Source organism: Brassica rapa, chromosome A10 (assembly GCF_000309985.2).
Source record: "Brassica rapa cultivar Chiifu-401-42 chromosome A10, CAAS_Brap_v3.01, whole genome shotgun sequence".
Lineage (NCBI taxonomy): Eukaryota > Viridiplantae > Streptophyta > Magnoliopsida > Brassicales > Brassicaceae > Brassica > Brassica rapa.
Genome location: NC_024804.2, coordinates 19,179,684 through 19,203,027, shown reverse-complemented (window position 1 = coordinate 19,203,027; position 23,344 = coordinate 19,179,684). Strand labels below are relative to the sequence as shown.

General features: G+C 37.4%; 7 protein-coding genes across 10 annotated transcripts; 3 read left to right on the top strand and 4 right to left on the bottom strand.

The window, feature by feature from the left end:
* Nucleotides 1–19: 19 nt before the first annotated feature.
* LOC103847116 (PLASMODESMATA CALLOSE-BINDING PROTEIN 2) lies at nt 20–1,949 on the bottom strand. Its single transcript, XM_009124162.3, has 4 exons — nt 1,689–1,949; nt 1,103–1,342; nt 951–984; nt 20–515 (listed from the first exon to the last, which is right to left on the bottom strand). Exons 1-4 carry the CDS (start codon nt 1,738–1,740, stop codon nt 203–205), a joined length of 639 nt encoding a protein of 212 aa, XP_009122410.1. The 5' UTR covers nt 1,741–1,949; the 3' UTR covers nt 20–202.
* A 593-nt stretch (nt 1,950–2,542) lies between these two features.
* Nucleotides 2,543–5,653, bottom strand: LOC103847118 (flavonoid 3'-monooxygenase). The gene is made up of 4 exons (XM_009124163.3): nt 5,171–5,653; nt 3,655–4,101; nt 3,405–3,575; nt 2,543–3,336 (listed from the first exon to the last, which is right to left on the bottom strand). The coding sequence occupies exons 1-4, from the start codon at nt 5,606–5,608 to the stop codon at nt 2,857–2,859; spliced, it is 1,536 nt and encodes a 511-aa protein (XP_009122411.1). The 5' UTR covers nt 5,609–5,653; the 3' UTR covers nt 2,543–2,856.
* Nucleotides 5,654–10,468: 4,815 nt separating this feature from the next.
* On the bottom strand, nt 10,469–11,521 carry LOC103847119 (protein Asterix). Its single transcript, XM_033282556.1, is given in 3 exon segments — nt 10,469–10,662; nt 10,973–11,073; nt 11,363–11,521. Coding segments are annotated over 3 exon segments (324 nt in total). The 3' UTR covers nt 10,469–10,598.
* LOC103847575 lies at nt 11,383–13,389 on the top strand. Its single transcript, XM_033282553.1, has 8 exons — nt 11,383–11,954; nt 12,033–12,117; nt 12,179–12,220; nt 12,297–12,465; nt 12,559–12,611; nt 12,696–12,917; nt 13,001–13,047; nt 13,149–13,389. Exons 1-8 carry the CDS (start codon nt 11,629–11,631, stop codon nt 13,213–13,215), a joined length of 1,011 nt encoding a protein of 336 aa, XP_033138444.1. The 5' UTR covers nt 11,383–11,628; the 3' UTR covers nt 13,216–13,389.
* A 68-nt stretch (nt 13,390–13,457) lies between these two features.
* LOC103847114 (sarcolemmal membrane-associated protein) lies at nt 13,458–16,143 on the top strand. Of its 3 annotated transcripts, none has more exons than XM_009124160.3 (8): nt 13,458–13,664; nt 13,984–14,106; nt 14,189–14,248; nt 14,344–14,446; nt 14,521–15,121; nt 15,205–15,325; nt 15,435–15,602; nt 15,723–16,143. In XM_009124160.3, the coding sequence occupies exons 2-8, from the start codon at nt 13,984–13,986 to the stop codon at nt 15,780–15,782; spliced, it is 1,236 nt and encodes a 411-aa protein (XP_009122408.1). In that variant the 5' UTR covers nt 13,458–13,664; the 3' UTR covers nt 15,783–16,143. The 3 variants fall into 3 exon arrangements, with proteins under 3 accessions (XP_009122408.1, XP_009122407.1, XP_033138443.1); XM_009124159.3 differs by having other exon boundaries at nt 13,952–14,106; nt 15,723–16,140; XM_033282552.1 differs by having other exon boundaries at nt 13,516–13,664; nt 13,964–14,106; nt 15,723–16,140.
* Nucleotides 16,144–16,327: 184 nt separating this feature from the next.
* LOC103847112 (SNAP25 homologous protein SNAP33) lies at nt 16,328–18,157 on the top strand. Of its 2 annotated transcripts, none has more exons than XM_009124155.3 (6): nt 16,328–16,535; nt 16,762–17,265; nt 17,340–17,433; nt 17,516–17,646; nt 17,727–17,824; nt 17,923–18,157. In XM_009124155.3, exons 2-6 carry the CDS (start codon nt 16,795–16,797, stop codon nt 18,020–18,022), a joined length of 894 nt encoding a protein of 297 aa, XP_009122403.1. In that variant the 5' UTR covers nt 16,328–16,535; nt 16,762–16,794; the 3' UTR covers nt 18,023–18,157. The 2 variants fall into 2 exon arrangements, with proteins under 2 accessions (XP_009122403.1, XP_009122404.1); XM_009124156.3 differs by having other exon boundaries at nt 16,453–16,535; nt 16,782–17,265.
* Nucleotides 18,071–22,022, bottom strand: LOC103847113 (heparanase-like protein 1). The gene is made up of 10 exons (XM_033282551.1): nt 21,672–22,022; nt 20,622–20,901; nt 20,507–20,543; nt 20,235–20,418; nt 19,865–20,013; nt 19,381–19,617; nt 19,108–19,297; nt 18,896–19,021; nt 18,698–18,797; nt 18,071–18,618 (listed from the first exon to the last, which is right to left on the bottom strand). The coding sequence occupies exons 2-10, from the start codon at nt 20,844–20,846 to the stop codon at nt 18,232–18,234; spliced, it is 1,635 nt and encodes a 544-aa protein (XP_033138442.1). The 5' UTR covers nt 20,847–20,901; nt 21,672–22,022; the 3' UTR covers nt 18,071–18,231.
* Between the last annotated feature and the right edge of the window lie 1,322 nt (nt 22,023–23,344).

The window sequence follows — 23,344 nt, the reverse complement described above, 5'->3', positions numbered from 1 at the left end:
GATTTTACCCAAAAAATAATAATAATAATTGTTGCTTAAGATTTAAAGATATTAAATAGAAACCAAATTCGTCCCGAAACGATTCAGTTTTACATTGTTAATTGTTTTCCTTAAAATTGATAAGAACGTACAGAAGTCCAAAATAAAACAAGAACATAGCATATTTGGATAGTAAACTAGAGAGGAAGTCCATTCATCATCTTCAGATCATCATCAAGACAGAACACAAGCAGAGGAACCAAGTGTTGGAATTACGGAGCACGAAACCGCTGTTTTCGTTTGAGTAATCCGGGTTTAACCCGGTTCCGGTAGCATCAGTGATATTGCCTCCTAGCAGTCCAGTGGTTGGTGTGCCAGTGAATGGACTGCCAGTGTATGGACTGTTTCCGCCGGGAAATGTTGTGATAGGGCTGTTTCCTTTTGGACTGCTTTTGCCTGGCGTCACGGTGCTGCTGCTACCACCTCCAGTGGTGCTGCCACTACCTCCAGTGGTGCTGCCACCACCTCCAGTGACACTGTAAAACAAGCAAGTTAAACAACAAAACTCATTATCAAGTTTTATCTAAAATAAGGTAAGTTTTATCTAAATTAACGTTGGTGTTATGTAACTACGTGTTTCAGCCTTTCAGGTCAGATAAGGTAAACATAAATATATATTAGCGTTGGAAACAATTGAAACGCATGTCAAAACATTATCTATAGATTTATTACTTTATAATAATCTCCAAATAAAGAAAGCAATTTGAAATTATTGTAGGTTGTGATCTAGTTAAAGCTTTGTTTAGTAATAGTAAATGAGAACTTTTGATTTAGATCTGCCTTTTAATATATGGTATTAAGCTAATCTATTACAAGAAAGTGTAATACTAATATAGGGAGGTATCTTTTGTTTGTCTCTCTTTCAGTTTATAGATAGTAAGAAAAAATATGTAGAAAGCAAAGAACCATACCTAACGCTAGAAGGGAATGGACATCCTGAATAGCCTGTGACAAAAGGTTCACACAGCAGAGAGATAAGCGTCAAGAAAATGACCTTGAACTATCTATGGCTCAAGCAATTATTTAGGGCTTTAAACGATAACAAAGTTTCTGAGGAGCTTACTGGGATCCTGGGTTGTAGGAGTGGCGGTACCAGTGAAATTACAAGACTCAGAAGCTTGACTTTTCTTCTGAAAGAAGCTATTAACAGCATAGCTACAATGAGCTCTAACATTGTCAGGGTTGAAGCAAGACCCTTTTGGGTGAGTTGGGTTACAGTCAGCTCCATTTCCACATGCGTAGTCTAGTGTCCTTTGTAGCACTGAGTCACTCAGCCCTGTTTTGCACACACACCATGTGGCACCTACCAAAGGAAACAGATTGTAAGTGAAGTCAAGAAGATTTGAGGAGATCTTGTTATTGAGTGTGGTTTCAGACTTCAAGAGACAATATTTGAAAATAATCAACAAGAGTTTTTTTCTTTGTCAGGCAAGAACTATATGTGATGTAAGTCAAAGTACATTATAAGGTTTTGACGATAAATTATACCATCGGTTTTAAAATCAGATAGTGAGAGAAAAGATATGAAAGCAAAATAAAAAAGGTACAATGATAAGCTAGACCTTAAGGATTTGAACTTTTTTCCAATCAGTAGACACACTGAAAAGAAAGAAAAGAGATAAGAGATGTAGTGAGGAGCGAGTTCTTACTACAATGGCCAGCCATGAGGAGACTGAGAAGATAGAGAAACAGAACAGCCATGAACGGAATGCAAATACACAAATGTACCCAGTTGATTAGTGGAAAAAGAGAGGGATAGTTTATAGATAGAGTCTGATGGTTATTTCTCTTCTATTATTGTTATAGAAGAAGAGAGAGAGAGTGTGTACAAGCAGACACTAGTGTACTGTACTGAGATTGAGAGCGACAACTTGTTCCGTGACTCTTGTTTCTTCTCTAGCCCTTCTTGAGTCAGCTTTTTCATTATTGTTTGGAGCTCTCCATGTGAACATGTAAGTATTATACACCCATTTCAAAATTTAAATAAAAACAAAAATTGTGATGCCTTTTAAACAACACAAAATTAGAGATAAAATTTTCTACCTAATTACAAGATTGTGATGACTCTCAAACGACAACACAAAATGAAAGATAAATTTCAAATTAATATGAACTGCAATTTATGATAACCTGTTCGACTAATCCAACGAGTTATAATGTTATATCCATATATTTAGAGACTTTTAGCTCGTGACAAAAAAAAAAAAAAAAAAAAAAATAGAGACTTTTAGCTTAAATGAAAAAAAAGAAGAGGGAAACGACATTTGCTATCTCAAAACTTCTATTTTCTACAAACATTTACTATTTAACTTATTAGAAAACGCCAAGTGAATGTCTAACGCATCTTGTGTTGCAGAATTGCAGGTGGTGGTGGTGTTCCACAGTAATGTGAAAATATGGAAATATCTGAATTTTTAAAAATGCAGGGTAAATATTAAAAAGTCAGATTTTTCTGGCAAAAAAAGATCTATAGTTTTAAATGCATGTGGTACTGTAAGGAAAATGTTTTAATACACCAAGATGTACTGTAAAAATATAATCTGGAATAATAATACACAAATTTGAATTTTAAAGGCATCATATTATGAATGTAACGTCGTGGGTATGAACACACATAATTGAAACGGGTTTGCTTCAGACAGCCATCGTCTTGTCCATGCAGACAACATACAACAAATCACACCATCTTAATTTACTTAATTTGAGAGTTACATATACTCTTATATTCAGCTTACTCCGGACCAACATACACCTGTTCGAAAAACTTTATTTTTAACTTCCACCGTGCAAGACCTAGCTTGTCATGCAAGCTAAGGTTTAAGCCGACCCGAGTCCGTAAGCACTCCTATCCAACCTTGGCTTAGGATGCACAACCAAAGGAACCGCTCTCTGCAGAGTAATCCCATAAGTCTCTTCCATGTTCAGCTTCTCCGGCGTAACTCCTCCGGCCAGTTCCCATTCAAATCCGTGCACCAGCGTCGCCGTCAGTAACTGAATCGTCCGTAACCCTAAACTCAACCCGGCGCAGATTCTCCTCCCGGCTCCGAACGGTATAAGCTCGAAATCGTTTCCTTTCACATCCACGCCGGCTTTTTCACCACCGGGTAAAAATCTCTCGGGTCGAAACGTTAACGGGTCGGACCATTGGTCCGGGTCACGGGCTATGGCCCATATGTTTGTCAAAAGGGTTGATCCTTTGGGGATATGATAGCCGTTGATCTCACAGCTCTCTGATGCGATGTGTGGTAACGAGAGTGGTGTTGGTGGATGGAGCCTGAAATTCTCTTTGATAACCGCCTGTTTAAACCATAACCGGTTAAAATTATAGCTTAACCAAAACAATCCGAGTTCCCGGTTCGGGTTACCTGAAGGTAAGGAAGCTGAGAAAGGTCCGACTCGTTAATGGGCCTTCCACGTCCCACGACGGAGTCAAGCTCTTCTTGGGCTTTTCTCATTATCTCCGGGTGACGGATTAATTCAGCTATGGCCCAGTCCACCGTACTTGCTGACGTGTCAGTTCCGGCCGTAAACATGTTCTGTAATAAAAGGAAAATAAATCAATAATCATCGTGATATATATGGTATTAAAAATTAATTATTATTTGAAGTACGAACCAATAGCAAGGCTTTGATCTCTGTATCAGTTAGAGTTCCACCCTCACCATCAAAATCAGTTCCCTTAAGCGAGATTAAAGTGCTAAGCATGTCCGTGTGCTTTTGATCCTGGCCGTTCTTCATCGCCTCGTGTTCTTCCAAGATCGACGATAGAAAAGCGTCGAACCTCTTGTGTAGACGTTTCATTTTACCAGCGACGCCTTGTAAATCTAAACAATCAAGTGCGGGCACGAAATCTCCAATGTTGAATACTCCGGCGAGAGCCATCATTTCTGTAACCATTGATCGAAACTCCTCCGCTTTGTGATCGGCATCGGCGCCGAACAGTCGCCGTCCGATCATCTCTCGTCCAAGGGCGTTGAGTACGCACATGTTTACCAACTGGCCTAGGTTCACTGGTTTCGTGTTTGCACGCGCTAGCTCGCGCATGAGTGTTCCAACCTCTTCCTGTGAAAATCAAATTTACTGTGTTTATATTGTTTTTAACCCTATGAGTTTATCTCTTTCAGTATGAAACAATCTATATTTTTACCAAAGTAAGAAAAATTGTTCTACAATCTGAACCGTCAGCAACTAGGGTAATTATTGGTTAATGGGTTTTAATAAATTTAAAAAAACAAAATAAAATATTTAATCTTGGGTAAAAAATTAATTCTGAAACCTGTAACTAGCATAAGATAGTAACTTTCTAATTTCACCTTTATCATTTTCAAAATGTAAAACCAATAAAGATCAGATCATTATATTGGATTAAAAATTTAAACTAGTAACTCAAGTTTCATAAACCAAAGTTTTAAAATAAAGAAACCAATAATAAAATATAAATTTTGTAAATTTTCAATCAATTAAAATAAATTATCGGATAAACCATCTCTCAATTTATAAACCTCCATCTCGAAAATAGTATATAGTAATATAGATGTATACATATCCAATAATCCCATTTTAGTTTACATGTAATTAAATTTCCTACATAATCTAGTTTCATTCATGGACATACTTCAAACGAAAAAAGAAAAGAAAAAAGCTAAAAACTATCACGATCTATATGCGACTATGCGTATGCCGTATCGTACGCCGAAATCGAAGAACTTGTAATACATCTTATTCAAGGGAAAGTCATGTGGTCCATATATCATTTATTAGAGTAAATTTTACTTGCGTTTCTGAGCTTTCCACTTTCTATAAATAGTAGCATAAGTATCATCACGTTACATCGGACCACTAAAGTATTAAATTGCATATTTGTGCATATTTTCCCGTATTCGAATAACTTCATACTAATATACAGATATATCAGATATGTATATAAGACGAATGTATATAGAGGTATATTATAAGAAATCACTATACTTCTCTATATTTTATTTTGTTAAATACCAAAGTTAGTACCATAGTTACTTATTTAAAATAAACTTATTTCGAAACATGCATAGAAATTAACGACAAGGTTCAAAATCTATAGGTGAGCTATAGCGTTAGAAAAATGAGGATGTCGTTTATAACTAAATTTTACCTGTCGAACATGTTTGAAATCTTCAAGAGCTTTAGCTGAAAATAAATGAACAGAACTAATCTTCCTCAACATTCTCCATCGTTGTCCATAAGGCGCAAAGACAAGATCTTGATAGTTATATGCCATGTGTTTGGCTCCGGAGTTAGGTGGTCGGCTAGCGAAATTGGCATCATGAACTTTCAAGAACTGTTCGGCCACGGATTTAGAGGCGGCAACCACAACGTCGGCGAACCCTAGCCGTAGGTGGAGGATAGGTCCGTATGTGGTTACCATGGCGGCTAGTGTTTGATGGGGTTTAGGGCCCATGTGAGGGAGGTTTCCGATGATGGGCCATGGGTTTGGACCTGGAGGGAGACGGTTATTGCGGCGGCGAGATAAGACAAGAACGATAAGGAATATGAAAGTAGGGAGAAGGATTGTGAGGTAAAGATTAGTCATAGTGGTGGGTTTGAATGGTAAGTGAGAAATGAGGAATGGGAATCATATGCTATATATATAAGATAAAGGTATTTTTTTTCTTGACAATTCCATGCATGTTTCGGTTAGGTATAAATTTGTTTAAAAATAATTACTGATCTAAGCCTAGTTCTCATATTTATGATACGGTCTAGTACGGTTCTGGTTCGGAATAAGATTTTTAGCTTATGGCTTATATGTGTTTCAAACATTAAAACTTTTATAAATTAACTACTGTAATATAAAATGATTTTAGTTTTAATTCGGAAAAATGATTATCAAGATTTAAAACAAGTATACATATGGGCAAATGTTTGGATATCACAAAAAAAACTATGCCAAAGTAGCATACAAAGAAAAAAAATATAATATAACATTAATTAAATGGTGAAATGATTAAAATTATTTCAAATCCTAAATTCAAACTCTAATCTTTTTTTACATGCCTAATCGTCTAATCTCACATCATAAATACTAAATTCTAGTTATTAAACCTAAATACAAATATAAAATAAAGTTGTTTTTTATTTTTATAATTAATGTTGTTTTAAGAATTTTATTTTATGTGCTATTTTGAACAAAAATGTTTTTAATGTTATTATACGGTATGTTTATATATTTATCAGTATCTTTATATACTTTTACGTATATATACATGTGCATATATACGTGAGGCGTGAGCACCTGCTTCTTTTATAATGTGCTGTTTTATATGAAGAGATGGAATTTTTCTTCCTTAAATACTATCCGTCTCTGGAGTTTGAAATACTAGAGCACCGAACATCTAAGACCATATTAGTGGAGCTCCCACATCATCGAAACAAGTTTTTAGTTCAGAAATGTACAGCGTTCCAAGTTCGGTGTAGGAATATAGTTATAATCAGTGCATATGCAACGATTGTTTCAGGATCATGTAATGATCATTTCACTTAGTAATTGTTTGCTGAACTGTATGACTCCGGCGTGTAACCGTAATTTTAAATTAAAGTACTAAAAAAAAAAGTTTAGATTGACACTTCACCACCCAGCTTGCACCGTTAGGTTAGTGAAAGGCAAAATTTCTTTTGATATACAAAATCGGATAATGAGCTGAATTTAAAATTAGTGAAGGTGGCTTATATACGAGTTAAGGATATAATTAGGTAATAGCATACAGATACCACCTACGAAACCCCATTTATCATCCCACACAAAGGGAAGGGGGTCGACTCTCCGTGACGATTGACGAAGATACAACCAAGGTACTATGGCTACTGGTCCACAACTCTTTGTCCTGATGTACTCTGGTATCTTAAAATAATAACGAGACATTGTAAATTCTATAATAGTATATACTAATCTAATAAGATTTTGGTTTTTCTATTGTAAAATTATAGATCCCACCACGACTTGGAATATACGAATATTATAGAGAAAGACATCAATGCATTTATTTACGTTGAAAAGCTTGGAAGCGAAAGAGGCAGGGTCGACTGGTAGGTGAGGTTTCTGGTTCGTGAGGTTTGATTGGTAAACTTGGAAGGTAGCTAAATATCTCTATAGAGTCGTTCGTAAAAAAAAAGACGTAATATCGGATTTTTTTTTGTAAGCAAACACTAGAATAAGTTAGAAGATCATCCGATCCTAACTATAAAATATATACTAGACCATTCTCCTGACCCCGATATTTGACCATGGGACATGATTTTGATTAAAAAGGAATTAAAGGGGATGATGAGCAAAGATATATACTTTCCAAAAACACACTCTATATAGTCTGCTAATCTTTTTTTTTCACCAGGGAGTGATTGTAGGTATTACATCGTGAACCAACTTTTTATATAGTTTAGAACGGTGTTCTTTGCCTTTAAGTTTTCTTTTTCTTCTATTAATCTATCCATTAGAGACTTATCCAAAAACCATTACACAATGTTTTCAAGATTCAACATGTTTGTTTATATAGTCCCATAAGATTTATCGCCTAGTGTAGATATTTACATCATGCTGTGTTTTCTATATTGTAATTTTCAACTTATCTTTTAGTCAAAAAATATTTTATATTAAAAATGGCTAGGAACGTTTTAGGGGAGAATACTGAAAGCGATAAGGAAAATTAGAGAAATAATTCGTCAAAAAAAAAAAGAGAAATAAACAAATTCATAACACATGCGACATTATAAATGATTGTGTCAAACGTAATAATATTCATATATTAAACTGTCATTTAAAAAACTACAAAGCTAAATCACTATAAAATCAGTTATTTGAATACTAGCCGATCATTCGGAAGCTATGGCCCAGATATTTTTTCGTTAATCGGGGTAGCTGGAGAGTACACGTGAATGGTAGGTAAGATATGTGGTTCACAACGTTGGTTGTTGATAATACGATATGTTATATGGTCACTGGTATACAATATTAGTCGGTAATATATACTTCTCACAGACCGCTTCTTTTATTAGTTTAGCAAAAAAAAATAATCAAAATTCAACTGATTAATTTTTTTGGATCGTTACAATTCTTTTTTAATAATTAAACAAAGATAGACATGTAAATTCAAATGACAAAAAAAGACAGATGACAAAAAAAGACATGTAAATTCAAAAATATCTCCTGCCTTACGGTATTTTTATTTCATGAATTCGCGTTGCTGTTCCAACTCTCACTCTCTCAGGATGCAGATGGAGACGGGTGGGTAGATCCCAAGGCCACGTTTCGTGATTTAGACCGCATTTGAGAGAAACTTTTCTTTTAACGAAAAGGATGACCAAAAAAATAACAAACGTACAACAAAAATAAACATGCATTTATTTTATTCAATTAAATTCCTTGAAAAATGATTGTTTACGATAGAAATATAGTAGTATGAGAGAATGCTTCGTGTAAGCAGGAGCCTCGCATAGTGAAACTTGAGAAATAAGATGGGTTAGGTATGGGTGGATGAAGAATTAATGACACTACTACTTCTAGAGTGGACACTACCCTTTTCTTCATAGGCGGATAAATGAACACAACATGTCAACACGATTCTTGGACATGACACAAGTCCTTAGTTATGGGTTTGATTGTTAACTATTTAATTATTTATATAGTTGTTAAGTTATAAAACCTGTAATGATTAAATGTATCGGGAATGGTAGTATATTAGCTTCCCCATTTATGGTATCGCTTATGGATCTCTTTCCCATTAAATTATTGCAATTTTGTATCATCCAATCAGACTCATAAGTCATAAATTATTCTGTAAAAGTAAGGGAAAATAATATTTGCAGTAATGATTTGTAGAGAGAAAGGAGATAAAAAGAGAACAAATGGTCAAAATTAGCCTATGTGTTTTTACCCCAAACGGAAATCTCCATTTTACTTCAAACTGAAAAACCAAAATCCGGTTTGATATACATAAATATCTAAATGAAATTTCAGATCTTTGTACTTTCGGGGTTGGGTACAAATCAAATCGGAATTAGAATCCGAAAATATCCATAATTAGTTAAACCCGAAAGTACAAAGATCTTAAATTTCACATAGCAATGCTTTATCCTTTCGAGCACCATTAACTAACCCTATAGAACGATCATTACTGTTGATAAGAGTTTCTGAAGATTTGTTTTATAAGCATGACAGATATATACATGTTATAAAATCTCTGAAACTTAGATGTGATGAGGAGCTGTACTTAAGAAGAAATTGACGATAGAGATAGAGAATGGCCCAATCGAAACCCAAGAATCGCCAAAGGGGAAGCGAAGCTCTAACTACAAGGAAACACATGCGTTTCTGTTTGTTAGATGATGCATATCATGCATTCGTTGTGTTACCAAAAAAAAAAAGAGATGATGCATTAGTTTGAATAAAGTAGGAGCATGGAGCATGACATTTTTTAAACTACACGTGACAGAATAAGAGAAACAACCGCGATTCTAAGGACAAATTAAGTAGGTTCCATATTTATTCATAAGATTATAAGAAAGTCTATAAATGGTATCTGAACCTGAACATTCGGCTTAAAAAAAAAAACTGTGTACGTTCTTCGACATGTGAAAATGGTCAAGTTTAACTTGATAAAATCTCATAGATGTGCTTATTATCTATTATTATCTTTGGACAGATATAAAAGGGCCTGAAAAGACAACTGCATTGCAGAACAACACTAGATCCAACTGAAGAAGAGTTTTTGTTTGGTTCGGATGAGAATTTGTGGGAGGCGTTTGGGAACAGCAGCACTGATATGAGTTTGAGAGGAAATCTTATGTCCAGTAATTCTGACCTTTTGGTTCATGCCCTTCTTTGCAAAGCGGGAGTTGGAGTGCTCTTATGCAATCTGCTGTAGCAGAAACATCCAGTGATGATGCAGGCGTACGTGAATGGTGTAGTAAACATCAATCTGTGTGGACTCACAACAATAGTGCCGCAAATACAATTTCTTCAAATCTACCTTCCACTCAGACAGCTGTTCAACATGTGCATAACATAAGGAATAAAGTTTCAAACCATGGCCTGTTGGAGAAGCCAGTGGCTCAGCGCAGTAGTCGAATGGCTGGAAATATTTTTCAAAAATCGTCAGATTCTGGTGTTGATGGGCAAACATGTTCTATGGGCATTGAAGATAGACTTGGTATCTGGAAGGCTGCTTCTAACCCAAATCTAGCTGCTCTTAAGGTCGCAAATATTGTAAGTTAGCAAAGAAAATTGCATCATCACTGTATGCACCATCTACATTTCATAGAATTTTCCTCATTAAATCATGTTTATATTCATTGATATTTAAACAGAAAAGTTCGACTTTAGATTCTTTGCATCACAAATGAGATAACCTTTGAACGTAAACTCTGGTCTAGTTAACACCTACATAAATTTGAGTCGAAACGCAAAAAAAAAAATTCTCACTAGGCTTCAAATTTTTTGTTCATTCAATTTATAACTTGCGGAATCAAGAACCAAACAAGGTTTGAGATAAAAAAAATGTTATCAAAAGGCGAAGAGTAATTCATGATTATTTCTTTGCTGCAGGTCTATTAGGCCCTAAGTAGTTTGTGACCAATCCCATTACAGCAAACCTGTTTCAATACACGAAAACTCGAGTCAACATCAACAACCTACACACCATGACTCGTATAAACAATTCATGGGATTAATCATCTTTTTACGTCCAAAAAGCTAAACTTAAGATATCATCTCTCAACTCAAATCTACTTTCCATGGCTAGATATTAAACAATTCCTTATTCAATCCCGGAAATGGTATTTCATACCTAACATATTGCGGTATGTTCAATTTTGCAAAAACATATCCAAACATATTGGGATATGCACGGTCATATTGGCTCTCTAACTAACAAAGTCTAAACGAGTGAGAATGGGAACATACATCATAGCCATGGAGATCTGCTTCAAATCATTCTCCAAGTTCCTCATGTTGGCTAGGGACTGCGCACAGAATATAATCGCAAGCCACGAGCAGATCTTATACTGCAGACACAACAAGGAAAATGAGTGTGTTAGACTTAATAATAACAATATGCACAGTTTCTCTCATTCCATAAGATTAGAGAAAACAAAGGATCTCTAATCCATTTGCACTGTGATCAACTCTCAAAGCAGATCTAATTGATCTCTAGCTTATTATACAGAGGTCTATTTGTGAATCGTAGACTTAACCTAATCAGACGACCTAGCTCACCAAATCTAAAGCATAAACAACTAATGCAAGAGTCTCTACGATTCTACTGGATCAGATGAGATTTGAATGTAACTTTACCCTGAACATAACGCCAGAGACGCCGAGGATAACGGCGATGAATCCAGAGTAGTCAACCGGAAGATCCTCCGGCGCAACAGGCCGTGGAGTTTAAGGCTTAGCCGCCAAAGGTTGCCGTGGATCGTTCGCCGACGAAACGTTCCCATGGCACTGAGACATTCTCTCTCTAAACTTCTGATGGTAAAAATCTGATATCAGCACTAAAACGATTATCTCTTACCGCAGTTAATTTTAAACAATCTAGTTTTAAAAAAAGCTTGAGTGAAATGACTATTGTACCCTCTTTAGTCTTTTTTCTACAATACAATAGAAGCTCTCGCCGGCGCCGTTCAACTTCCGGCACCGTCCCGTCGTGCAGCTCAAGAAGCTCATTTCGTTTCCCCTTTTTCGGGATTACGATGAGCATCTCACAGTTTCCTCCGCCTGCTTCTCCATCACCTGCGTCGTCGGTGAGGCTATGGAGACCAGCTGCTCAGAGGAATCTTAGGAACCAGTGGTTAAAACTCTCAACTTGTCGGAAACAGTGGATCGCCGCTTGTTCTGTCGGAATGTCTCACGCTAATTCCCTCGTCAATTCGTATATCTCCCAAACGTATGGAACCGCTATGAATGATTTAACAATTAAAAAGATTGGTCCTTTACTACTCACTTTGTGTTTTCATGGTGATAGGTTTGTGCCACTGATGAAGTTTGGTGTGTTGAGTGACATGTTTGATATCAAGAAGAAAGCTTTGAATAAACTGTATAAGCAGCAGGTGCAAAAATTTGAAACGTTTTTATTACATTCTTACTAATCTCTGTCTTTTATCTGTTCAGAGTTCCTATCGAGACAAGCTTCTGTCTTCGTACAAGGAAATGGTGAGTGTGTGCACATAGTTCAAATGTTATGTGAAAAATTTGGAATCTATCAACAATATCTGTGGAAAAAATACAGGTAGCTGGTGTTGTTGAGATGGTGAATGTAAGTAGATCTATGAGATGTTATATGAAGTCGAGTAGCGGGTCCATTATACAGTTCTCTTGCTCTAAGGAAGATTCAGATGATGCTGGAGACTGCGGTGGAATCACTGTGTTTAGTTTTTGGAACATCTGCTGGAGATTTGGTAAGATCCAAATTATAAAAAAAGGTTATTGTTTACTTGATTCTGCTTTTTCTGTTTGTTGTCTCTAAAGTATGGTACTTGCAATGATCACAGAGAAGATGGCGGAGGAGCTTGTGGAGATGTTCAAACACGAAGTAATGCTCAAGGTAGTTAGCTGTATTCTCCTTCTAGCTCAAACTGCATATATCTTAGGGTGTAGATTAGCTTCTGATTTACATCACTATCAACAGAGATTACTCATGATGGAACTGGTTTCTTTATGCGCTGAAGTTCCTCAACCGGCCAAGCTCAGTTGGGCAGATGAGTTGTACCAAGGGGAATTTGATGATCTATCCAAATGTTCGTTATATTCTATGGAAGTGTCTGAGCCTATTTTTCCTATACTGAAAGAAGATAATCTTTGCATTACTTCTGTATCACGCACCAACCAGCCAACCGCCGAAATGTTGCATGTATGTGGGATTATTTGATTCGACACTGAGAGAAACACTCTGTTAGCATTATCTTATAATAGTTTATGTATTGTGCTATACAGATTTACTTGATAACTTGGGCTGCAGAGGTGAACAATGACACCCATAGGTAAAAATATTTACAGTTTTACTATTGTCATTCCCGAGTTCCACTCTTCTTCTAGGCAAGGAATGAACTCTGACAAGTGGTGTGTTGCATATTCGTTGCAGGAAGGAGGAGATATTAGCCATGGTGGGGGAAGAAATTGGATTCACCTTCACTACGGCTTCTTGTTAACTTTAGCATGAAAGAGGGAGAGATATTTAGAATCTTAACTTCTTTCAAAACATAATTATTGACACTTTGTTGCTATGCTTTTTTTACTAGAAAGTAGAAACTATAGGTCCTTGTCGGATTTGTGTTATGAGAAAATTTTCTTTATTAAGTATACAAATGGATTTGAGTCTAATATTCGTGTGATTGTCATGCATTAGTGCTAAATAAAGGATCACACATTAAATGCCAAAGCAGATGGCATTCAAAACTCTCTCACAGGTAAGCTTGGATCCACTTGACCCGATCCGAACGAATTCGACCCGTTTGTCGTTTAAAACGAAGTCTCCCCAGCTATTACTTTACTACTCTTATCAACGGAAAGAGAAGAATAATAATTTGATCTGCCGTTTCCAATTCAAAAATCAAAATTCATCGCCTACCAAATTCGCCGTCGGAGCTATTTCAGATAGGTAGACCCTTTCGTGCTCGCTTGAATCTAACTATGTCTCTGTATGCTTATCCTCCTCGTCTTCGCTTTAGCCGATCCGATAATTGGATTTCTAGTCTGAAAGTTTTTGTTTTCCACAATTAAGTAGCATAATTGTCATCTAAATTCGTTATTTTAGCTGATAAATCTCCCAGTGAAGTTGAAGTAATTAGCTGCTTTTTTTTTATACTAATTTGATTTTGGGGGGGGAGATGACTGACATGTTGGATTCGTTTGTGTTAGTTGTAAAATGACTAATTGTTTCTATAGGATTTTTGGCGGTGGCGAATTCTGTATTTTAGATGTCGAGTAGCTCGGGAAGTTTCTCAGGAAGAAGTAGCTCGGCTTGTAGTTCCACAAGTGATTGCCAAAACAACTCCTTTGATGCTGAAGAGCTTCTGCAGATTGGGTCAAGACGCATGGAGGTTTAACCCTCTTTTCCCCGCCTCTTTATATACCTATGTTGATTAAACTATGAAGTTGAGTTTTGTTTTGTGAAAATGGCAGCTAAGGAAAGAAAAGGACTTGCTGAGAGAATCGCAGCCTCATAGTATCGAACTTGTCAGAGTATATTCTTCTTCTTGTTTTATATTATGAACTTTTCAGGGTTTTGTTATTTTAATTGGTTTAGTTCTCGAACGTTAATCTTGTCTTTACCACAGAGTTTGGAACTTCACACGAAGTCATTGTCCGAGACTCGCTTAGAAGACACAGCTAGAATTCGGACCATGGAGAAAGAGTTGTTGAGTTGCTATAAAGAGATTGGTAAGTCCAATCTGTTTACTCTTTGCTCAACTAGTAACTCTTAAATATGTATTGTTATTCCTTTTGTCCTGTAGATTACTTGCGAGATCAACTTATTTTTAGAAGCAAGGAAGTGAGTTATCTCAATGAGCATGTGCACAATCTTGAATGCAAATTGGCTGAATCAGGCAACTTGGAGGAAGAAGTTAACTGTCTGAGAGAGGAGCTGTGTATGTCTAAATCCGAGCATTTATTGTTGTTGCAAGAACTCGAGAGCAAAGAGACAGAGCTACAGTGTTCGTCTCTTTCTGCAGAGAAACTGGAGGAGACCATCTCATCCTTAACGTTGGAGTCTTTATGTGAAATAGAAAGCATGAAGCTTGATATAACAGCGTTGGAGCAAGCACTCGGTGACGCAATGAAAATACAAGAAGAAAGCATCGAAGAAAAAGAATACCTGAAAAGGATAATCAAAGAGATCCAGTTTCAGTCTCAAGAGGCAGAAGAGAATGCCAAGTCGTTTGAGAAGCAGAACGAAGATCTCAGGGAGAGAATCGCCGCCTCTGAGAAGAGTATCAAAGAGTTTTTTCAAAGTGCGAAAGGACGGTTTGAAAGTGAGAATGGTCAACAACCTCTAAATGCAGAGTGCTTTTTCGCCGAACTGAGGCATTTGTTTCCAGTGTCCAGTGAAGTTAGGTAAGTTCCAGCTTAGTAACTTGTTTATTACGACTAATTATTGAGTTATCCCCGTTTCTAACAAAGTTGGTTTTGTGTCTCAGGGACTGTTTCGATGCAATCATCAAGAGACTAGAACTTTCCCGGAACATAACTTTGATTGATAAAATGAAGGGCATGGGGCAACAGATACAGCTGCACGAAGATCTTGTGAAGCGGCTGAAGGTACTTCTGAAAAACTGAGGAATTCTATTTCCTATCTATTGCACCATTGCACAACTTTGGTGAAACGGGTCAATCTAACTAGTTTCGCTCTGATCTTTGGTATGTGTAGGAAGAACTGAAAGAGGAGAAACTGAAGGCCAAGGAAGAAGCGGAAGAACTTACTCAAGAAATGGCTGAACTAAGGTATAAGATGACATGTTTACTCGAGGAAGAACGAAAACGCCGTGTGTGTATAGAACAAGCATCACTGCAGAGAATTTCTGAACTAGAAGCTCAGGTACTACTTATTTGAAGATGCTTCCTTTTTTTGTCAAGCATGCAAAAAAAAAAAAAAAGAAAGATTATCTTCTAAAACCCGAAGGAATCTAACTGTTCTTTTTATCCTATGTTGTTGAAGATCAAGAGAGAGACAAACAAGTGCTCTTCCACTGATATGCTGCCTCTTTCCGGGTTATGAAAATGCCATGAGCTTTGATGTAAATTCAGCTATCTTCCACATGTACGAGTCTCGTCCATAATTTTCCGCATAGCAACCGCTCGAGTATGCTTGGAAGGTGATTGAAAACCGGGATCTTAATCACACATCAAACCACAGGATGGTCAGGAGTCCAGAGACTTAAGTGGCTGGAGAGACGAACAACATAGGTCTGAGTTAAATCATTTGATTACATGTCTGGAAGAATTTAGCTTTAGAGTGTTTTTTTTTTTTTTTTGAACACAGCTTTAGAGATTGTTTATTGGGACGAACTCATGTATATTCTTTGTTGGTTCGGATAAGAGAAAAACGGCATGATGCTAAGCTACGTTTAACGTGCGTCTAAATCTTGACCGTGTGTACAAAACAAGTTAGCATTAACGAACGCAGTGGGAGATAATCTAATAAACGATTAACGATTGTTTCATGTGGTTTTCATGGGTTTCTCAAAAAAGAAAAATCGTAGAAATGTATATAAATAAACCTGACTGAAAATTACAAAAACTAATTACTCTTGTTAGATTCTATAGCTAAGTTCAACTAGAAAAATCCTCTTTTTCCTTAAACAAAAGTTAAACCCTTTTCTTCTTTTTAACTTTAGTACCTTTATTTAATAATGACGTGTTGATTCCTTCCATCAATGGGACGTTGTTGCTTACTTGCTTAAGTTTCTCTAACAGTTTTGTTGCGATTCAGAATTTCAAATTCTTTCGTTATCGAACACCACTCATCCAGGTACGCCGCAACTGCGATTTGCTTTCTTTAGCAGTCTCTGATTCTTCTCTCTCTCTTTTCGCTCGTTGCTCCTCCTCAGTTCTTGATCGTTCTCGCTCTCCGTGAGAAAAGTCTTAGGGTTTATCATCTGATCATACGTCCTTGCTTTTGATCAAGTTACAAAGTTTAGTATCTGTTCCCCAAATAAGAATCACATTGTTCTTATATTGCTTTTGGATTCTTGCAGCGAGAGAGTTTTTTTTTCAGGGTTTGGATTACAATGTTTGGGTTGAAGAAGCCTCTGGAGAGACTTTCCAAGCATCATAAGCCTTCTTCTTCTGCTTCTGCCTCCAAGTCGAATCCTTTTGATTCAGATGATGACAACAAAAAGCACACCTTGAAGCCATCCAACAAGATCTCCCCTCAGCCTTCTCTACCTACTACTAAGAAGAATCACAGCTTCAACCCTTTCGATGATGATGACGAGGTGGAGGTTGAGAAAAGATTGAAACCTTCTTTCAAGAATCATTTCCGTGATCCAGGAGGCGTGGAGAACCAGACGGTTCAAGAACTCGAGAGCTACGCTGTGTACAAGTCCGAGGAGACCACCAGGACCGTGCAAGGGTGTTTGAAAGTAGTGCAAGGGATAAGATCAGATGCTACCAGGACTTTGGTCATGTTGAATGAGCAGGGAGAGAAAATCACGAGGACTCACCACAAGGCTGTTGACATCGATCATGATCTTAGTCGGGTAAAAAGAGATGAGATTGAGATTTTTTATAAAACCATGAGAAACTTATTGTATGTTTTGTGTTTTGGTTTCAGGGTGAGAAAATTCTTGGTAGCCTTGGAGGCATTTTCTCAAGGACCTGGAAGCCTAAGAAGACTCGGTCTATAACCGGTCCTGTCATCACTAGAGGTTTGCCTCTTCTTAAGAAATGAGTCTCTTTTGCTTTGTTACTTCATCTAGCTCTTTACTTTTTTGTTCTTCTTCTGAGTAGGTGAATCCTCCAAGAGAAGAGTTAACCACTTGGAGACTAGAGAAAAGCTGGGGCTGAACCATCTACCCAAACCGCATTCAAGAACCCATGAACCTCTCCCTGAATCCGCTGATGCTTATCAGAAAATAGAGGTGTGGATCTGTGATCTCAAATGTTCTGTTTTTGTTTGCCAGTATATTTAAGAATCATGGTGTGTCTGCTGTATTAACAGATGGAGAAAGCAAAGCAGGACGATGGGCTTGCCGATTTGAGTGATCTACTCAGTGAACTCAAGAACATGGCTATTGATATGGGAACTGAAATCGAAAGGTTCTCTTTCATATCTCTCAACTCTCTCTATATATACATACATTTCCTCTATGAGTATTCCTCGATGAAACTGATTTATATATATGATAAACCCACAGACAAAACAATGGACTTGATCATCTTCAAGACGATGTAGACGAGCTTAACTTCAGAGTTAAACAATCTAACCAACGAGCTCGCCGTTTACTCCGCAAGTAAAACCAGCCAAAGCACCCTGTCAGCTTCTCTATTCTATGGACTTGTTGCTTTTATTCATGAATCTTATTCTGATCTTAATAAAGTTTGAGACATTTGATTCCAAAAGCTACATGAAGTTTATTATTTTAGATACAATTACCAGAAGAATTACATCTTTTTATGAAAACAATTCCACTTAACAAAGAGAGAGAGAACTCCACATTTTAACATCAAGAACAAGCAGAAGCATCAAAACTAGGCAACACAATGAACGACATGGACAACGACGAGACACAAACCGGAGAGTTCACTCCACGGATAACCGGTTCAAGGCTCGGGATATCTCCGGTTTCTGTCGGTTTCAACGGTTTGCCATTCAAGACCATTGTCTTGCTCCTCAACTCACCGTTCTCTGGTGTTAGATGATACTCTTCTCTGTTCAGATAACCATCCGAAGCTTTGTTTCCAATCCAAGAAAAAGGTTTCTTCAAAGTATCCAACAATGACTTCTTCTTTGGCTTTGATTCCACGTTCAAAGCAACGTTCACACCATTGCTGACACTAACCGTAAAGTCTGATTGGTTGCTTAGATTGATCAGAAGCAACGTTACACCCTCCTAAGACCAAAAACAAATCTTATCTTCAAAGAAGTTTCTAACAGGTTAATGTATAGGTCAGGAGAGGTGAAGAACTCACTCTTCCTTTTGAACAATGAGCATAAACCCGTAGCTGAGGTGGTCCATCTGTCTGAACCGAAAGAACACCTTTACCCATTAACCGATGCCATAGAAGTGCACTGTCATACCCAACATAAAACTCAGTTAAAACTTCAAAGATCAATCAAACTTTCTTGGTTATGGACTCTCTCTCTCTCTCTCTCTCTCTCTCTCTTACCTATAGTAATCTGGATTTGGAACAAAAGTTCCCTTTTCGAGCAAACCGTAAAACCCTCCAACCAAAGTCTGTCTGCAGTACACTTTAGTGTTGTGTTTCGACGACATTCCTAGCTGATCTAGATACCTTAAAAGAATAAGACCAAAGAGGTTTCTATTAGATCAAGAAGCCTCTGATTATTTAAAATATTTTTGTTGGTGTTAAGTTTTTACCAGAAGCTGTCTATGAATGTATCAGAGACACGACGGCCACCACTATTGTAAGCTCCACCAGACTCGCCAACCCAAGGAGAAGCCCACGGTCCGTGTTCCTGAATCGTTTTGTTCACGTTCTTGAATGTTTCGGCTATTCTGCTTAAGTAACTAGGATCCAGTATCTTCTTTACCAACTGAGGATCATTCCCTGCAACACTCAAACATAGGAAGGCATTAAGTTAATGCGAGAAAGAGAGAGTGGTGGTTTTCATTTGAATTACGAAACCAAACCTGAACCAAGATTGTATATATGATGAGTCACTACGTCAACAACATCTTGACCAGAGATCTCAAGAAGTTTGGTGTACCACTGTTGTTCATAGAATCCTCCAGGAGCGACAAGCAAAGGCTTGGTTAACTTAGAGTCTTTATACATTTTGTCGATTATATCTCTAAGTACAATCACGTCTTTCCCGTAAAGCTCTGCGCTCACACTCGCACCTACCCCGGTTCCACTCAGCTCGTTTCCTAAAACCAAGAACAAGAAATGTCAGAACAGAAGCGGAGCTAGAGAATGGTGACTTTGTAAGTATCAGTGTTCTAAAAATCAATCTACACAGCAAATCAGACAAACAAAATTAAATAAAAAAATCAGTCTAGACGTTCAAAAACTTGGTGTAATCAATAATCTCATATAAAACGCATAACTACCATCTATCGATTTCTTGAATATTGGTAAAAACATGTGAAATATTACAGTACAGATAGTGTTTACCAAATTCCCAAGAATCTATAACGTAGCCGTTTGAGACTGTGTAGTTGATGAAATCTTGAGTGTTAACATGATTCCACGCCCCGCCCCATGCATTCCCACGTAGCTTGTGTCTCCCATGCAAAGCGTTTAAACCAAACGTCACTATAGCTCTGTAAGATAACAAGAAGAAGAAAAATGAATTAACTCAAGACACCACTTCTCTACAGAGGAATCTACCAGAAAGGACCTGACCATTGTGTCAGAGATCCCCAGTTCGAGTGATTGTTAGGACGAAACTAATATTAAATGGTATTAATTGGACTTGGAGGATTGCCCCGAACCTCCTGGTATTCAAAAAAATAAAAAAAAAAAGAAAAATAGTGAGGATTACCCCGATTTGGTTAGGAAGTTGTGGAGCTCGTCCCATCGTTTCATATGCAAGCAACCTTTAGAGAATCCAAACAAGCCGCTGTTCATTTTTCTAAATGGATGGCATGGAGTTTGGAGATTTCCTACGTCGTATATCACTTGATCTTGCAGCGAACCGCCGATTCTTATCCTCAATGGCTTAAAGGCTTAAACATATTTTAAAAAAAAACTACAAGTTTCAGACATCAAGAACACAAGCAATGACACGAACACTTTAATCTACAAGGTGCAAACCTTGAATAGCTTTAGTAAGAAGAGGACGAGATAAGTCCTGAAAGAAAACATTTAAAAGATTAAACATGTCAATCACAACACTAATCCTTTTCTCTAGTTTTTTTCTTATTATTACCATGTTGATAACTGAAGAGTAACCCCAAGGACAATTGTCATAGTTGCACTTGTCATGTGGCCACCAGTCCAATGTGGCACAGACAAAGTTCTCGTCGGTCTCAGCGATTCGACTAGCTCCTTGGATAACGATCGATGCACGTTTCATGTCTCGAGCCATTGTTCTCTCTGGAACTAAAAGAAGACAACCCAAGAGGAGGAGAAAGATGCAAACTTTGAAGCCCATTGTTTTTGTTTTCTTGAGCTTCAGACTCCAAAGCTTTCAGCTTTTGCTGTTAAATCTAAAACATTAAACAAAACAGAGTGTTGACAACAACAACGAAAAAAAAACAGAGAGCTAAAACGTCTGCAAAATTGTAAGAACAAGCAAGTGATTATAGATAGAGAAAGAGACAGAGGCTTGCATGTGATATGGAAAAGGAATAAACACCTTTTCTTCTGGATTTTAGGTTCTATGAACTAGGGAGTTGAATGTAATTAACCATTGAAGAAGAATTTTTCTTTTAAGAAAAAAAAAGAACTTTTACTTTTCCTGACAACATCAAGAGGAAGGAAAGGCTAATATCTATACAATTACCAGAACAAGAAAGTGTTACAGAGACAAGAGTGGCGTGTGAAAATGATTCTAAAGCGTAACAAAAACAAGTAACTTCAAATGCAATAAGGTTGACCACTTAATTATGTAAATTAATGAGGGAAATTAATGTTTTTCAACGACACATGGACATGGTCATAACTAAGCAGTTACATGAGTCTACGGTAATTAAAAAAGGAAAGCAAACGTCTATTGAATTTTTGGGATTATAATTGATTCGAATTGGTTAATAACTTAAAAAGGAAATGAAGAAACCAAAGAAAAGAATAAACTAAAAAATGGAAATGAGTCAAAAGTGTTTGCGGTCACTCGATGATGATAAGCAGACGATTCAAATTCTCAAGTAATTATAATAAAATCTCTAAAGAAACATTTGTGAGAAGGATCTGAAATCTCAGAAATGATATATCAGAGATCATAACAGATTGAGAGAAAAAGAAAGAAAAATGAACTGACCTTAGAATCCAGCTTCAATGGAGAAGAAACTCCAAGTCTCAACTCTGAAGGGGAAAACGGCTGAGACGTTTTTGATATATAAGTTGAATATGATGTTGTGATAGTTCTGTCTTGATGACACTTTGGATCAAAATCTGGGGTGATGTACAAAAGGGTTAGGTGATCTTTGCAATCTGTCGGCTTCTCTCTATTTTTCACTTGCTCGAGATTATGTTCCTTTTTCTATTTTTTGTATTTATTATTTGTTTTTATATAATATTCTTACGGTTGGTGCAACTTGATGAATCAAACCTTCTCTTGAAACCTGAGCTTTCTACCACTTTTATTCGTTAATTCCCCTTATTATTTGTTAATAATTGGTCTTGTTAACGGAAAACAGTTCAAAGCATCACTTTGAAAACAAGTAAAACCGAAATTGGTGGAGAAAATAATAATATACTGAATCGAAGTTCTACTTTTTTTTTTTTCCATCTAAAAATTTTATATTAAACAGGGCAAAAGCCCAAAAGTCTTACAAAGCCCAAACACATTGGACACCCAACAAATCAAACCGGCCCAAAGGCCCACAAACCAGGAAACCCTAGCGCCTAAGACGCTCTACCGCCTCCGCGCTCCCTCTCTGTACGATCTGGTCGGAGCATGAACCAAGGAAGCTCCAATCGAGGAGAAGACTGCTCAGTGAGTGCGACACACAACACAACCGCCTCAACTTGTCCATCTCCGCCACAGCACCGCCGGAACAATCATCAAACTGAAAACGCGTTTCATCGGATCTCGGAAACAGACGAGCCTCCGACGAAACCAACCCCGTTCGACACCCCCCTGTCTTCACGCCGGGAGATTCCATCGATCTATCGAGATCTCCTCGGCCTTTGAACCACTTCAAACCCTAGACAAGTGAATCGTGAACCGGAGCATAAAGACCCCAAACCCTAACTCCACCGACGCTTCATTCAAGGGGAAAACTCCCCATCGACGCCTCAAACCGACACCGAGACACCACCCTCAAACAACCGGAGCAAAACGAGCCTCCGCCTTCCAAGATAACTAAAGCCGCCCGTTCACCTGAGTAAGGAGCCACGGCGGTAACAAAAGCCGACCGTTCACCTGAGAAAGGAGCCACGGCGGTTACAAGAACCGAACGTCCGCTTCGAGAAAAGCGCAACGCCGGAAACACTAGATCTACTCAAAAAAAGAAAAAGCTTAGACTAGGAAACAAGGGAACAGAACAACGGAAAACAGAGGGGAACAGGAGGAAACCGGACCGACGGTGGCATAAGGAGCCCACTCCGTCGGCCGGCCGATTGGGCACGGTGGGGACTTTTTAGAGAGAAGGCAGACTTTTTAGAGAGGTTCACTCCGACTAGTCTAATCGAAGTTCTACTTTAGCTGCTATACATATAAGTATTCTTTTCTCTTCTAGCTTTGCTTTTCCCTTTTTTTTACCTCTGAAGTTTAGACTAATTACACAATGATATTTATATTGCATTTATCAAAATGATCATAGTATCCACTTAAGCACATCTAGATTTGTATCCAAACTATCTATTTATTTATTTATTTAAATACACTTCAAATAAATTAAACAATCATCCATAAAAGTCACTTTACAAAATACTTTAGATTTTTCTAAGCACAAGTTGTACAGACAATAATATCTAGAGAATAATGCA